This window comes from Nerophis lumbriciformis, linkage group LG09 (genome assembly GCF_033978685.3).
Source record: "Nerophis lumbriciformis linkage group LG09, RoL_Nlum_v2.1, whole genome shotgun sequence".
NCBI classification, from domain to species: domain Eukaryota; kingdom Metazoa; phylum Chordata; class Actinopteri; order Syngnathiformes; family Syngnathidae; genus Nerophis; species Nerophis lumbriciformis.
The window spans coordinates 37,134,936-37,152,670 of NC_084556.2; the positions used below are offsets into that span (position 1 = coordinate 37,134,936).

A 17,735-nucleotide genomic window follows, 5' to 3' on the forward strand; every position below is an offset into this window, starting at 1 on the left:
GTTGTAGCGTCATTCCGGCAACTCCCGCGGCGTCGCTGGCACACACTTGTCGCTCCCTTGGATCCACCAGCCACACGGATGGGGGGGCTTGCTGGAAGGACAAGAGCTTGCCCTCCATAGTTCCATGCCCAGGCCATATAGATCCACCGGACCCCTCCACCCCTTTTTGGATCTACCCCATCGTCTCCCGAGACGGAAGGATGCCGACGACAGCTTGGTTATTACACAGGTTACGGAACGTAAATTAAGTATTGTTGGCGGTTTGTCGAGACATTTTCCAAGTAATTTAGAGGCAGAATTAATTAATCCCTTTAGCTGCATTGGCTGCCACCTAGAACGTGCCGATTATTACATATTTGAATGCAAAAAAAACCCAAACAACTTTTGTCTTCTTGTTTCCCATAAGTATTATGAATGACAGACAACATTTTTAAAACAAGTGCAGTTCCCCTTTAAGTCAACCGAGAGCACAAAAAGACAAAAGAGAGCTTTGCTTTACTTACAGAGAATTTCTCATATAGTTGGTAGGTGAGCAGGGGGTTGGGCAGCTCTCTGAAGTAGAGCTTGCACAACGAGCCAACACAGTGGATGTCCTGTACATACACATCTTTGGTCAGGTCGGGGATCTGTTCAGAGTCAAACTCGTGCCTAATGAGAGCAAACACACAGAGTAAAAACAATTATTGATCTAAAGAACATACAAAATGTACATTTTATTAGACTTCAAAAATGTGTTCGCAACTTCTGTTATTGACTATTGCTTATGGTCCTGGGCTGTGATTCAGGGGGTTAGACTATAGGGGACAGTGACGTTTGCATAATATTTCGAGCCACGACATGACCGAAAAAGAGCTGCTAAGTCGCGTTGAAGTGTGGACCGTGTCTTGCTGTAAGGTACACAGTAAGGGTGCACAAAAAAAATATCGGACAGCTAACTATAAGGCCAATATGACGGGCCAAATTATGACATGTCACATGTAATACAGATAAAATCTGTAAACATACAAAATAATTGTGCTGACAAATACAAATAAAATAACAGTCCAATGAGGCGAGATTACCCATACTGTTCTGCAGATAGGTAAGGTGCGCAAATCAAGTCCTCCTTTATTTCTACCTGTGCTGTGCTGTAAATGGCCTGTCGTAAACTTCCACTGAGCTCATTGTAAACAACGTGGCATCAATCCTGGAGTACTTCTTCACCGTTTCAGCGGAAGATTTGCACCAAATGATCTGTAATCATTCCGCGAGCAGGGAAAAAAACATGGCGCTTCAACACATCAAACCTTATCAGAGATTAACACAAACTACAGAAAAATCCCCATTAAAACAAAACAGACATAAATGATCAGTCTAGAGAAGCAGGCAGTTATTGGAATTGGAAACTGCTTGAAAAAAAAAAAAAAAGCATCCTTTGTATACAGTATTTTTTGTAGATGTGGTAATTTGGTTGCATGTCTCAAATGCAGCCACAATATGACTTTTGTATATGCACAAATCTTTTTTCGGTAGCAAACAATCTAAAAATAGATACATGGGTTTAAAATCCAGGTTATTTTGAAGAGTCGAACATTTTTTTCCGCCAAATTATTTCAACCATATAGGTCCATGTCAACTAAGCTTGCACTTTTTACATCTAATATTAACATGGTTCACCTGGACTTGATGAGTTGCTGACATAGACTGACATAGGTTGATGAAGAGTCGTGTATACAGAGAGTATGGCCAACTCAGTTTCAGACCATCTCCAAATGATTGGTCAAAATGCACTCACTTGACTACAGGGCGGCAGTTTACTCCCAACTTTGGGCTGGCCACAGCTGGAGCTATGCGCTTACTGCACTTCCTCATTCGACATCTCTTATTCAAGAGGTTTTTTGCTGTGTAAATATCCATTAACAGTTGGCATACTGTTTTTTTGGTATTTATATGTTTTATTGATATGTTTTATTTATTTTCATGATTACAAACATACAAGTCAATCAACAGTGCTTGAACAGAAGAGAGGAGAGCACAAATTCAAATGTAATGGGAATTGAAACTGACATAAATAGGAAACTACGTTTATGTTTCAGAGAAACACGGGTTACGTGACGAAACAGTGGCTAAAATCAGGCCATCAAAGTCCAGCGCTAGTGGAAATTACATCCCTACTTGTGATCCTTCCCCGCATTTACACATTTCTGCCAGGTACTATATATATATATACACACACATGTAAACACAGGTGATAAGCCATCAACAAAACACACCTGCCTTATATGAGACAAAAATGGTGTAAAAGCTTGTATCCTACTGAGCTGTATTTCTGTGTGTCCCGAGATGCTGCAGGCAATAGGAAGGCCAATTGTACATTCACTCAATAATGTTTCTGTATATTTAACGCTATTTTGACTATGAAGGGCAGGGAGAATCTCAGCACAGTCCTGTTACCTAAATTACTTTTTTAGGTTTGTTGTTAAAACTAGTTGTCGCGGGGCCGTCCGTGATCACGAGGTTGTGAGACTGCTTCCTCGTGTCCTTGCTCGTCAAACTATATTTGAGAGTATAAATCATGCCTCTTACATGGATTAAAGAAGGACGAGGGCGTATTCCGACAAGTTGGTTAAAGTTAAGTTAATTTAACTTTAAGTTAAAGTACCAATGATTGTCACACACACACTAGGTGTGGTGAAATTTGTCTTCTGCATTTGACCCATCCCCTTGTTCACCCCCTGGGAGGTGAGGGGAGCAGTGGGCAGCAGCGGTGCTGCGCCCGGGAATAATTTTTGGTGATTTAACCCCCAATTGCAACCCTTGATGCTGAGTGCCAAGCAGGGAGGTAATGGGTCCCATTTTTATAGTCTTTGGTATGACTCGGCTGGGGTTTGAACTCACAACCTACCGATCTCAGGGCGGACAATCTAACCACTAGGCCACTGAGTAGACCACTAGGCTACTGAGTAGTACACTATGACAGCCAATTTAAACCCGGAAAATGGCAAGAACGACACAAAAAGACGCTTCGTTCCATTCCCCTTTTCTTCATGAGGGTTATGAGTCATTCTGGCTAGTTGTGTACTAACAAACCTTGAAATGTGGGATATTACTTTAGATACTGTAATATGATTGTTCATGTTTTTCAGTCAGTATATATTGGTGTCTTATCGCAGTGTTGTGCATTACAAACTTAAACGCGTTTCGTGCAGACACAAAAGCTAGCTTATCTCTTGTTGTAGCTAGCTTATCTCTTGCCGTAGCTAGCTTTTGCGACAAATACTGAAGTACGCTGATGTGTTAATACGCTAGAAAAAGAGTTCCTCGGTGTTAGCTCTTACAATAACAATGTTGCTACAAGCTTGGTTATTATACAGGCTACGGAATGTAAATTAAGTATTGTTGACGGTTTTTGAAAACATTTTTAAAGTGATTTATAGGTAGAATTGATTGCTCCCATTAGCTGCATTGCAAGCCACCAAGAATGAGAACAAGCCAATTTTTATGTTTGTCTTCTTGTAATAATGATTGTGAACGATAGGCAAAATTACAAAAAAAGTGCAGTTCCCCTTTAAGCTTGTTCGTTAAGGTACTATCGTATAAAGGTTTAGAGCAGGGGTCCCCAAACTACGGCCCCCCAGCATCCAAAATCCGGCCCACAGGAAGTCCCAAGTATTTTTTTTAATCTTTCCTTTCTAATCCATTTTCTACTGCTTGTTACTCTTTGTGTCTCCTCGCTGCCCAGGCAAATCATATTGTCTAAAAATGAATTTTCCCATCGATAACGTGACAATGTTAAATGTTGATGAACATCAATGTTAATTGATGTTAAATGACAAAACGGATAATAAAGACAATGTATATACATGTATATATATATATATATATATATATATATATATATATATATACATATACAACCTGGCCCCCGGCCAAATTTTTTTAACCCAATGCGGCCCCCGAGTCAAAAAGTTTGGGGATCCCTGGTTTAGAGGCAAGTATACAAGCCATATATCATGAAAAATAACGGAGTGAGAAGGATTGGACTACTACACTCTTATAAAATGTTCACATGACAAAGAATGCAGCTGGGATTGGCTCCAGCCACCCCTGTGACCCCAAACAAGCGGTAGAAAATGGATGGATGGATGGATAAAAGATTCAGCAACAGCAACAAAGTGGACTTTTCAAGCTATCTGGTCCACTGCATTTCCTTCTACACTTGCAAGGAATAGAAGTACAAAAATATGGATTACATATTTTTTTACATTTGGTTGGATCCACAAACGAGATATTAAGCAATGAACGATAACATTCGATTTATTCGTGCATGAGTAAGCAACGTGCGTTAATGAATGCGGTATGGCGACTTGTCCAGGGTGTACACCGCCTTCCGCCCGATTGTAGCTGAGATAGGCTCCAGCGCCCCCCGCGACCCCGAAGGGAATAAGCGGTAGAAATGGATGGATGGATGGGTTTTCCCTACATGTAATTGATCGTGGCACAGTGCCGTGGCAAAATAAAAGCCGCCACACCTTAAAAATTAGGGTCTTTTAAGTGAAAACGAATCAAAGTAAAACACTGTTTGAATGGATATATATTTATAGCCTATAATTTACGCACTATTGACAAGTGATGCAGCGAAAATTTGGCCATCAAAAGACTTTGAGCACCAAAACAGCATTGCAAAGACAGGATGTTGTGTGACGTTGGCAAGACGCACGCGATCGTCTGGAAGAGAGGTAGCATTTCTACAGTGTGGATGTACTTTAACATATCCAAGATATACGGGTAGAGAGTGATCTACAAAATGTAGGCGGGGGTGGGCAACGGCTCCTCAAACTGTGGCACACGTCCATCCCCACTTTGCACACTTGTCCGACTCATCCAGCCCTCACAGCTAATCCTTGTCCCGAAGTTACTGATCTGACCTGCTGACTTCCCTTACCCTTGTTTTAACATGCCAGAGGTTGTTCACCTTGGAAACCTGCTGGGGAGCGTGGCGATTGCTCTAAAATATAAAAAAGAGTGGTCAAATATGTACTTCTGAATTCACATTTTATTAACTATAAATATGCGCAATAATGCATTTAACTTTTGTTTGAATCAGCTACTTATGAGACAGCTGACACATCTCTCTTCTCATTCATTATGGTAGCGTCACAGTGCATTAAACAGTGTTAAAGCTACTGTATCGTCCATTGACTTCAACGGGGAGAGCATAGAGTGGGATCCAATCCAATCCACTTTATTTATATAGCACATTTCAAAAAACAATAAAAGTTTCACCAAGTGCTGCACAGGAGTTAAAACACACATTTACAAGCAGGGTATAAACTAAGGACAGTCATTTGTAAAAAAAAAAAACTAACACCATTTTTTTTTTTTATTAAAAAGAGAACAAAAACATAAAAGACAAAAAAAACGGCCAAAATCACACAACTCTCATGCTGGTTTAAAAAGCCAAGGAGTAAAAATATGTTTCAAAATGTGATTTAAAAGTTATTAAAAGAGGGAGCCGTCCGAACACCAAGAGTGGTATTTTTCCAAAGTTTTGGAGCCACAGCAGAAAATGCACAATCCCCTCTGGATTTTAATCGTGTCTTTGGGACGACAAGAAGAAATTGATCAGCTGACCTCATAGACCTTGTGGGGGTGTAGACTTTTAAAAGGTCTGACTTAACCCGTTAAGAGATTCGAAAAAACACAACATTTTAAAATGAATTCTAAAATTAACTGGGAGCCAGTGAATGTATGCTAAAATGGGGGCAATTTGCTCATGTTTTTAGTGTCAGTTAAAAGATGAACAGCAGCATTTTGGACAAGCTGCAATTGTGGACAAGCTGCAATTGAGCGATTGAGGCCTGGTTCATACCTGCATAGAGGGAGTTGCAGTAGTCCAATTGTGATTAAATGGATTACCCGCTCAAAGTCGTTAAAAGATAAAACTGATTAAATTTTTGCTAAAAGTCCTAAATGATAATAACTGAATCGAACAAAAGAGTAAATCGGGTGTTGCTATTTAAAATCATTTTCGAACCTATAACCAATATTTGTGACACTGGGTTTAAAATAAGTCATCAGGGGGTCCAGGTCACTGGGGTGAGTATTGCAGCTAAACTAGACAGTCATTGGATAAATGAATGCTGAGCGTCTCAGGAAGTGAATGAGAAGTGGGCTTCGGCTGGCCTGGAAGCCGGGTTTCCGAATGATGACTGGATGATCTGTCTGAGGGTGAATCCCTTTGAGGTTGACAGCATAATGAGCAAATCAGCGATCTTGACATATAAACCAGGTTTTCAGGTAATATTCCGTTGTTCCATGTTGTTAATAATTTAATTGTACTTTAATACAATTTTATTAATTTAATTTAATAATTTGACAATCCTGTAAGTGACGTTTCCTTTGCAAAATCTAGCATTTTCATAAATTGTATTTGTTATTGGAGACTGTATTTGTGTTTAGTATAATTTTGTGTTTAATTACTAATAAAACATGTGTTTTTAAATGTATGTAGTTGTACAGTATTTTTTTATATAATCTGCGATGAAGTAGCGACTTGTCCAGGGTGTACCCCGCATTCCGCTCGAATGCAGCTGGGACAGGCTCGAACACCCTCTGCAACCCCGAGAGAGACAAGCGGTAAAAATGGATGGATGGATGGAATATATATGCATCATCGATGATTATCCAAATTATATGATGATGTCATATTGGTCATGCCCATAGCCACGCCCCCTTTTCCACAATTATATTGGCGACCCTGTCAAGTTATTGGTGTCAGGCATACTTGCCAACCCTCCCGGATTTTCCGGGAGACTCCCGAAATTCAGCGCCTCTCCCGAAAACCTCCCGGGACAAATTTTCTCCCGAAAATCTCCCGAAATTCAGGCGGAGCTGGAGGCCACGCCCCCTCCAGCTCCATGCGGACCTGAGTGACGTGTTGACAGCCTGTTCACACGTCCGCTTTCCCACAATATAAGCAGCTAATGATTGAGGGCGAGTTCTTGGTTTCTTATGTGGGTTTATTGTTAGGCAGTTTCATTAACGTCCTCCCAGCGCGGTAACAACACACAACAACAGCAGTCAAGTTTTCGTCTACAGTAAAGCAGTTCGTCTGCCGTAAACAGCAATGTTGTGACACTTTTAAACAGGACAATACTGCCATCTACTGTACATGCATATGTGACCCACCCATAATGTGTCACATTTTTGTGTTGATTTATTTATTTTATTTTGTGGTTTGAATTCGTTTTTGGAGATGTCATTACACATTTATCAGTATTCACATTGGTCAGTAGGGGGCAGTAGGGCGTTTCTTCCCAATTGAATGCTATCACCTGCAGACTGGAAGTGTCTTGTCATTCTGATGAGCGCGACCAGTCTGTAAACAATTGAAACGTCCTGATGGTGGAGCCTAACTCTAAAGTGTTTGTGAGTTGTAGTTTGTATTTGTGAATGAATCCAGTGCACAGCTGCAGTAATCAATACAAAAAGGCGACTTGAGTACTCAATGTTTATATAGGAACTTCTGATCCTAATTCAGACTCCCAAATTAGAGCTCCCGTTTTCTTATTGATTTTATAATGTATATTTTTATAATGTGTGTGTTCTGAAATAGTGACAGAGAATAGAACAAGGATGGACAATTCAACCCTTAACTCAACAATGAGTAGATGAGTGTTATGTGTGTGTATATGTGTAAATAAATGAACACTGAAATTCAAGTATTTCTTTTATTTATTTATTTATATATATACTGTATATATATATACTGTATATATATATATATATATATATATATATATGTAATAAAATATATATATATATATATATATATGTATATATATATATATATATATATATATATATATATATATATATATATATATATATATATATATATATATATATATATATATATATAGCTAGAATTCACTGAAAGTCAAGTATTTCTTACGTATATATATATATCTTAACCACGCCCCCAACCTGCTTCTATGTAAATCAGTGGCTAATAAGAAAAGTAAATAACTGAATAAAAGACTGTTACACTTTATTTGAAGTTCTTACAGATGATAACAAAGGGGTCAATGCAAACTGTTGTTGACTTGGCACCACTTCTTGCTAGATAAAATACGCTTGTTTATTAACCTCCTCCATGTGCTTAAGTCTGACTTCACAGAAACCGCATGTGACGTCACGTGCAACCCAGCAATTTGGTGCAATATATAAAATAATTAGGTTTTAAAGTAAAACAACTTAATGTTTAAGTTACACTATAACTATAACCTCTGGTAAAATTACCTTTCTTTGAAAAAAACATGAATTCAACGTGGTTCAAAACTGTACTGAGAAGTCAGTTAGGTTCCCTACCGCAATTTCTGGATATTGGAGGCGATTCCAGAGAGCCGGTAGATGCCATCCACCACACCATGCTTCTCAATGAACTCAGTGCAGCTTTTAAGGACCTGGGGAACTGCAAACAGGAAAAAAAAGTATGTAATCACATAAAGCTCTCTCTTGTCAATATTTGTCAAGTCTTTGCTTAGCGCAGCAAGGTCAAGGATGTTGTGTTCAAAATGTATTTAGGATCTTTCTGGACAAGTAACTGCAGGCTATAAAGTTGCACAATGTGGAAAGTCCCTGCTTTCTTGCTCTTTTTTGAAAAAGGAGTGATTTCTCAGCAAAGGGTAAAAGTACAAATATACTACTCATACCCACTTGAAGCTGTTGCAGTATAACTGGCTAATGCAAACGTAATGTATATTACTAAAAAACGCTCCAAAATGCAATCAAGATACAGTGGTGCTGTAAATTATTATTACCTTCATAAATACATTCATTATTACATCTTCATAAAACAAGTAGTTGTTAGTACAGCTGTCCCTTGTTTATCACTGTTGACTGGTTTCGGACAGTACAGCGATAAATGAATTTTTGCAAAGTAGGAATCATCAAATATTTTCATAGCTAGAGCCTAGAAAAACTGGGTATGTTCTACTAAATACATTACCACTCTAGGGATTAAATAACACCATTCAGTCACCTTTTAACTCTTTTAATCCAATAAAGTATTGATGTCTAAGGCTGAGCCAATTCATGGCCACAATACTGAACAGCACTCTGATTGGTTTGGTCTCCTTAAGTGACCAATACTACAGAAGTGTTGATATTTTTAGTATATTTAGCCATTTTTATGTTTAGAATGCTTGATATAGAAGCAAAAATGGTAGAATATATTTTAAGAATTTAAAAAAAAATCCAAAATGTGGTGAAGCCGCAATATTTGAAGCACAATATTTTTATCTAAAAAAAAAAACATTTAACATGTTAAAATTTTAATTTTGGGGAGGAAATTCAAACACAAATTGATTGAAATGTATATCAATGGGCTACGCTGTTTCGCAATTGAAGTTTTTTCGAGATACAAACTGACTCACAGAACCATCCATCCATCCATCCATCCATCTTCTTCCGCTTATCCGAGGTCGGGTCGCGGGGGCAGAAGCTTAAGCAGGGAAGCCCAGACTTTCCTCTCCCCAGCCACTTCGTCCAGCTCCTCCCGGGGGATCCAGAGGCGTTCCCAGGCCAGCCGGGAGAGATAGTCTTCCCAGCGTGTCCTGGGTCGTCCCCGTGGCCTCCTACCGGTCGGACGTGCCCGAAACATTTTCCTAGGGAGGCGTTCGGGTGGCATCCTGACCAGATGCCCGAACCACCTCATCTTGCTCCTCTCGATGTGGAGGAGCAGCGGCTTTACTTTGAGCTCCTCCCGGATGACAGAGCTTCTCACCCTATCTCTAAGGGAGAGCCCCACCACCCGGCGGAGGAAACTCATTTCGGCCGCCTGTACCCGTGATCTTGTCCTTTCGGTCATAACCCAAAGCTCATGACCATAGGTGAGGATGGGAACGTAGCTCGACCGGTAAATTGAGCGCTTTGCCTTCCGGCTCAGCTCCTTCTTCACCACAACGGATCGATACAGCGTCCGCATTACTGAAGATGCCGCACCGATCCGCCTGTCGATCTCACGATCCACTCTTCCCCCACTCGTGAACAAGACTCCGAGGTACTTGAACTCCTCCACTTGGGGCAAGATCTCCTCCCCAACCCGGAGATGGCACTCCACCCTTTTCCGGGAGAGAACCATGGACTCGGACTTGGAGGTGCTGATTCTCATCCCAGTCGCTTCACACTCGGCTGCGAACCGATCCAGTGAGAGCTGAAGATCTTGGCCGGAGGAAGCCATCAGGACCACATCATCTGCAAATAGCAGAGACCTAATCCTGCAGCCACCAAACCAGATCCCCTCAACGCCCTGACTGCGCCTAGAAATTCTGTCCATAAAGGTTATGAACAGAATCGGTGACAAAGGGCAGCCTTGGCGGAGTCCAACCCTCACTGGAAACGTGTCCGACTTACTGCCGGCAATGCGGACCAAGCTCTGACACTGATTATACAGGGAGCGAACTGCCACAATAAGACAGTCCTGACTGTTGTTTGCGTTTACGCGCCAAACGGCAGCTCAGAGTACCCACCCTTTTTGGATTCACTCGAGGGAGTACTGGAGAGTGCTCCCCCGGGTGATTCCCTCGTTCTACTGGGGGACTTCAACGCTCATGTTGGCAGCGACAGTGAAACCTGGAGAGGTGTGATTGGGAAGAATGGCCACCCGGATCTGAACCCGAGTGGTGTTCTGTTATTGGACTTTTGTGCTCGTCACAGATTGTCGATAACAAACACCATGTTCAAACATAAGGGTGTCCATATGTGCACTTGGCACCAGGACACCCTAGGCCGCAGTTCCATGATCGACTTTGTAGTTGTGTCATCGGATTTGTGGTCTCATGTTTTGGACACTCGGGTGAAGAGAGGGGCGGAGCTTTCTACCGATCACCACCTGGTGGTGAGTTGGCTGCGATGGTGGGGGAGGATGCCGGACAGACCTGGCAGGCCCAAACGCATTGTGAGGGTTTGCTGGGAACGCCTGGCAGAGTCTCCTGTCAGAGAGAGTTTCAATTCCCACCTCCGGAAGAACTTTGAACATGTCACGAGGGAGGTGCTGGACATTGAGTCTGAGTGGACGATGTTCCGTACCTCTGTTGTCGAGGCGGCCGATTGGAGCTGTGGCGGTAATCCTAGAACCCGTTGGTGGACGCCGGCGGTGAGGGATGCCGTCAGGCTGAAGAAGGAGTCCTATCGGGTTCTTTTGGCTCATGGGACTCCCGAGGCAGCAGACAGGTACCGACAGGCCAAGCGGTGTGCAGCTTCAGCGGTCGCGGAGGCAAAAACTCGGACATGGGAGGAGTTCGGGGAGGCCATGGAAAAAGACTTCCGGACGGCTTCGAAGCAATTCTGGACCACCATCCGCCGCCTCAGGAAGGGGAAGCAGTGCAGTGTCAACACCGTGTATGGTGGGGATGGTGCTCTGCTGACCTCGACTGCGGATGTTGTGGATCGGTGGAGGGAATACTTCGAAGACCTCCTCAATCCTACCAGCACGTCTTCCTATGAGGAAGCAGGGCCTGGGGAATCTGTGGTGGGCTCTCCTATTTCTGGGGCTGAGGTTGCCGAGGTAGTTAAAAAGCTCCTCGGTGGCAAGGCCCCGGGGGTGGATGAGATCCGCCCGGAGTTCCTTAAGGCTCTGGATGTTGTGGGGATGTCTTGGTTGACAAGACTCTGCAACATCGCGTGGACATCGGGGGCGGTACCTCTGGATTGGCAGACCGGGGTGGTGGTTCCTCTCTTTAAGAAGGGGAACCGGAGGGTGTGTTCCAACTATCGTGGGATCACACTCCTCAGCCTTCCCGGTAAGGTCTATTCAGGTGTACTGGAGAGGAGGCTACCCCGGGTAGTCGAACCTCGGATTCAGGAGGAACAGTGTGGTTTTCGTCCTGGTCGTGGAACTCACAGAACCAATGAAACTTATATCCCACTGCAGGGGTTTAACCATGAATTGTATTAATGATAACCGCTGTAAAACTTTTAACGGTTAGTTTAAATTAAAATGATCGAAAAAAAGTGATTGATAACAGCACTTTAATAAACTCACGGACTTAAATGCTAACACGAAAACGAGACATTAGCATCTTTCCCAATTAAGAAACAACATACCCCAATCGAATCTTATATAAACACCAAATTGCTGTCTGAGCAACTAAGCTATTCAATTGTGCACATTGAACCTACAAGCTGTGCTCTCTTAGAATAGAGTCTTCATTCTATACTCAGAAAAATATGAGAAGGAGGGGTTTTTACAGTGCGTTCAAGGACCGCTGAACAGCGCAGGACGCCACAACGCCCGCCATAAATAATAATGATAATATATTACACACTTTTCATTTAAATACATCTTAAAGTGCCACAGTACAAACCAATATTTAAAGTAATAAAAGCTCAGCCAATAAACAAATAAACATCCTAAGACTAAATCACTATCTGTGATGCATAAGAAACACAAAACATGCAAAATAGTGGGTTTTCTAACAGTGTATTTATTTATTTTAGTTACTTAGAAAAAATAACTTGGTCAAAAGATTTGAGTGTGTGCATAGGTACTTTTTGAGAACGTTCAACAATACTGCAAAATTTTCATTTTTTTTTCCTGTTATTTTGCTGACTAAAGAAGACAAACCAACGATTTCAACAATAATTTTATCGAAACAACACTATATTTATCCATTTATTACAGTGTTTATTTCTGTTGAAATCCTGTACTTTTTTAATAATACTTTTAATATAATTTAACCAAGGTATTGTTTATCTTGTATGCACAAAGTGTATTTTACTTTAAAAGCAAAACAACTTTTACTTCTTCATTATTATTTGTTTATTTTTGGTTTCATTTTTTTTTTTTTTAATTAAGGAATACGCTATCTACTAGGATGTTCTGATTAGGGTTTTATGCTGACGATTCAAATTTTCCATAATTGAGATCGGTCGATACCAATCAAATGTATCACGGTAACTGTAAATGTTTCAATGTATTTGTGGTGAGTGTTATTGACAGTGTAACAATACAACATACTATTTTAACTAATCCCTTGTTCTCTTTTATTACATACAATTATTCAAGCAAAAAAAAAAAAGTCAATAGTACGCAATAACTAAACATAAACTACCTACTACTAGTTGAAATCCAAACATGTTTGCTCTTCAAGTGCTCTTGTGTCCAGGGACTTATTCCTTGAGTTTCTAAACATGAACAAAAACAACAATTTTGTGAAAATAAAAATCTTGACTTATTAAAACACCTATTTCTTGTGTTGTTTATTGCTAGTTTAGCTATTAGCATGCCTGCTCATGGCTTGCTCTTACTCTGTGTGAAATATCATATGCCTCATCCCCAAGTGAAATGATACTTAAAATACAAGGAAATTTTGTTATTTCCCACATTGGCGGTGATTATCATTAACTTAGGGGAGCGGCTCCACGCTGTGTATTCAACATACATATCTGATAGCCTCCAACAATCGGATGACTAAAACAGGAAAGATATCTCTAGCAAATTTCCAAACTTTGTGTAAAGATCTTGATCTTGACTTATCATAAAAGTAAAGAAAAGCAGGCAGCAGCTCACGTATTCTCATACTTTTTGTATTGTCGAGGAAAAATGATGTACACCACCTTTAAAATTGTCTCAACTATAAGCTATGTGAAGGAGCCAATAATTATTTTTATTTAAGTGTTCACAATGTCTCAGGGTTCTTCATGAGGAAACCTTACAATGTATTAAATCCATAAACAGCTATACAATTTTGAGTAGATGGCAAGTTAATGTGATGTAGAAAACTATTGTTCGAGTCCAGTTCATAAAATAATTACCGTATTTTTCCGATCATAGGGCGCACCGTATTATAAGGCGCACTGCTGATGAAGAGGGTCTATTCAGGTCTATTTTCATACAAAAGGCGCACCGGATTATAAGGCGCATTAAAGGGGTCATATTATGATATTTTTTCTACATTTAAAACACTTCCTTGTGGTCTACATATCATGTATTGGTGTTCCTCTGGTCAAAATGTTACATAGATTACGTTTTACAGACCATCTTCAAGTCTCTTTCTGACCGTCGCTTCAGGGTGCGCCGTTTTGTGGGCGGTTCTTATTTTTGTTGCTCCCCTTCGACAGTGTTTTCTCCCCATCATCTTTGTAGTACCGATGTAGCGTGCAAGGACAGGAGTCGAAGAAGTGTCAAAAGATGGAGCTAACAGTTTTAATGACATTCAGACTTTACTTAAATCAATAACGGAGCAGCATCTCCTCATCCGTGGCTCACTAGTGCAACAACAACACCGGAAATGTGTCCCGCAAAAAACCGTCCGACCGGAACCCCCTAATAACTAAAGTTCCGCGGTTGAATTATGTAAACTCACTAAACCGGTAGTTTTTAGCGAGTCCACTGACAGATGTAAGTCAGTACGCTACTTTATATTACAAATGGCAACAGCGGAGGATTAGAGCCCCATAATTATCGACTACGGTGTCGGCACAAACTACAATGGCAGACTCGCGCAAATTTTCAGGACTTATTCTGATCCCAAATACACATCAGCAGGTCCCAGAAGGTAAGAAAAGTTTGTTTTGTATAATATTGCGAAACAAAACGCCAGATAACGTCTGCTAATAGGTGCCATTTTGCGGGTCTTATACACACACACACACCATAATAATACCAGTATGTTGAAGCACAGCTGACTACGGTAGCCGTAATGCGCTAACAATACATCAAGCGGTGCGGGTTCATCGCTTACTAAAGTGGTACTAAAACATTTTGACAGATTTTTTAGCGCAGTGTGTAGTAATGTTCTATATTCTCAATGGAACATTTAAAGTTTAGTTTTGTTTACTGGCGTCATCTTGCAGTCTACATGTATCTCTTATGTGTGACTGCCTTCTAAAGGTCACAATTGTCATTTGACCAATTACACCATGTACCAAATAAAATAGCTTTGAAGTCAGTAAGCACAGCCAGAATTATTCCGTACATTAGGGCGCACTAGGTTACAAGGCGCACTGTAGATTTTTGAGAAAATGAAAGGATTTTAAGTGCGCTCTATATTCCGAAAAATAAGGTACACTTCCCCCACATCCATTCATCCATTTTCTAGCGCTTGTCCTTCTCGGGAAGTGGAGGACTGGAGCCTAATACAACTGCACTTGTGCGAAGGGCATTTGAAAAATGTCATATTTTTTTATTTATTATGTAGTTATTTAATTTTATAATTATCCAAGAGGATTTCCGATATTTTAAAATGCTAATTTTGGTGCTCCTCTGACCCGCAAAAGAATATCGGCTCCACATATTGGTTATCGGCTTCCTTGACTTCCAATAATTGTATCCGTTTAGGTCCTGAACATATAGGTCGATCTCTAGAAACAAAGTATCAGTAATTGGAGAAAGGATAGTATTAAGTATGCTGTGATTCTTTCCACTACTATTCCTACATTTAGAATTGTACAAGTGTAAACGTATGACCTTGATGTACTTAAATGCAACTTTCTAAAGCTTCTTGGAAACACCCCAAACCCTACCCATTTGTGGAGTTTTGAGCAAAGTCAGACACAGATTAATATCCCAAGAATTCCAAACATTTCCATAAGCCTAGGAATATGTCTAGAGGTTATTACTTATCCCAACATAGAAATGCCCAAAGGGTTTATCACTTGATTCTCAAATGCCAAAGAGCAACGCAAAACTCCTAAGCCTGATTTGTGACCAGTGGACTGTACGATACCAGCAAGATAAGACAGATTATAAATGTGAATCATACTTTACAAAGTTTGTGTCAACAAGACCTGAGATGAGTGTTTAGCTGTTGACTACATGTTACGTATTATGAAATAAGGAGGATAAGGATACGTTTTTTTCCTGACAACATCGCTTATGATAATAGATATGTGTAATGGACTTATGCAGCGCGAGAAGTCTGCATTGTGTAATTAGCATTATTGGCCATGACATTTGTGCTTTGTGGATGCTGTTGGAAAAACGTTAAGCAAAATGCTCAAACTTAACGTGTTAACGCATGCAATTAATCACAAAAGATCACTGTGGATGGTTATTTATAGAGACTCCGACTGGCAACCAAAGAAATCTAAGCAAAAACACCAATCATCTTTCAGGACTCACCATCATGGCCAGAGTTGAGGAGGTGCTCCCCAAGGTCGCAGCCAAACACCCTCTCCCGGAGGATGCCCCTCTGTTTCAGCTTCTGCTTTGAGGGCCTGGACTTCATGAAGGAGCGCAAGAAGGTGATCAGCTTGCCATGCTTCTTCGACACTGGGGAAGGAAAGTATAAAGGACACATAAGAAACCCCTACACATTAAGTTTGCAAAACTTTGAGCCTGCCAACATCAGGAGTAAATTTATGGAATTAGTAAAAAAGTCAAACAGTTAAGTGTGCCAATATGAGACAATTTAAGAAACAGGACAAACATATGGTGTTTCGAAGGTGTAAGGAAAAAGAATAAAGCTGAGAACCATAATGTCATCTACCATTATTTAACAAGTTCTAAAAACCTGAATCCAGACGGTGATCCAGGTCAACTTCAAAAGCTAATCCCTTGTTCCTTATCCCATTTCTGACAATTCTTGAAAGTTTAAACCAAATCTGCCAATTACTTTTTGAGCGATGTTTCTGACTAACAGACAGACAAACCCTAGCAATTGCCAAGTCTGTGCGTGTTTGTTTTGTTTGACAATCGCTATAGGGCAGGCTGTGAGCAGATTCCCTCTTTGTCTCAGCACTTGCGTGCGTTTGTTCTATAGCGGAATGAAATTAATAGAGTCAACCCTCCTGTCAGTCATTTACTTGCATTGTCTCTATAGGTGGAGGTGGGGCTGCTAGCATACGTGCACAGATAAGTTCCGCCTTATAAGGTATAGGTAAGGTAAAGTATAAATGATCCGGATCACCACTGAAATCTAACAACTTGTTCTTGATCCCATTTCTGACATTTCCAAAAAATTATCAAATCCAGCAGATTATCAAAATCCGAACTCTCTTTGAGGAAGCTTGATAGAGTTATTTGTTTTAATTTAAGTTTGTTTTATTGCTGATATTTTGAGTGTCGTTTTGCTTACATACAAACAGATATTTTGTTTTTATAGTAACTTTGCCTTTACTTGTGGACAAACTTCCTATAGAGTTATTACTTTTGTAACAGCCTAATAAGCGGCACAGTTACAGCATAAATGAACATTTCTGAATAAAGTAATTATTGTTATTGTTAGTTAGCACATGCCTAAAATATCTCAAGATGTATTTAAAAACAGATGGCTAAATAAGAGACGATGAAAATGTGAAAGTAGCTGATGACTATCAAAATAGTCAAACCCTACTACCGTGGCTTGTGGAAGTGCATGTAATGTGTAGCTGTACCAAACCAAACGACACCAAAGGATGCGTATCCACAAATCTGAATACGAATACATATACCATTACATCCCTAGTGCAACATTATCTTGGAATATAACTTGAATGCAATGAACGTGATGAACAAAAACTATTCTAAAAACAGTTAGAAGTGGTGACACTATGAATTACGACATCATAATATTCTTACATCATTACACTTCTCAAAAATGTTCTTCTATGAAAATGAAAATAGTTAGGTCAATGATAATTCATGTTTCAAGCCCGATCGATGTTCCCGTCTTTCTACTTCACACACTTTCAACTCACATTCTAGCACTCATTAGTCATTTCCAAGAATGAGTTGACAAGTCTGCGACGACTACGCAAGCTGGCAACAT

At 40.4% G+C, this 17,735-nt stretch overlaps 1 protein-coding gene across 5 annotated transcripts in view; it reads right to left on the reverse strand.

Moving 5' to 3' along the window:
* The window catches only part of arhgap32b (Rho GTPase activating protein 32b), a 286,393-nt gene that overhangs the window by 33,663 nt on the left and 234,995 nt on the right, over nt 1–17,735 (reverse strand). For all 5 annotated transcript variants that reach the window (XM_061963231.2, XM_061963230.2, XM_061963229.2 and 2 more), the window contains 3 exons: nt 16,109–16,258; nt 8,353–8,455; nt 504–648 (listed from right to left, as the gene is read on the reverse strand). In XM_061963231.2, the coding sequence (XP_061819215.1) occupies nt 504–648; nt 8,353–8,455; nt 16,109–16,258 (398 nt within the window). The remainder of the gene's footprint in view (nt 1–503; nt 649–8,352; nt 8,456–16,108; nt 16,259–17,735) is intronic.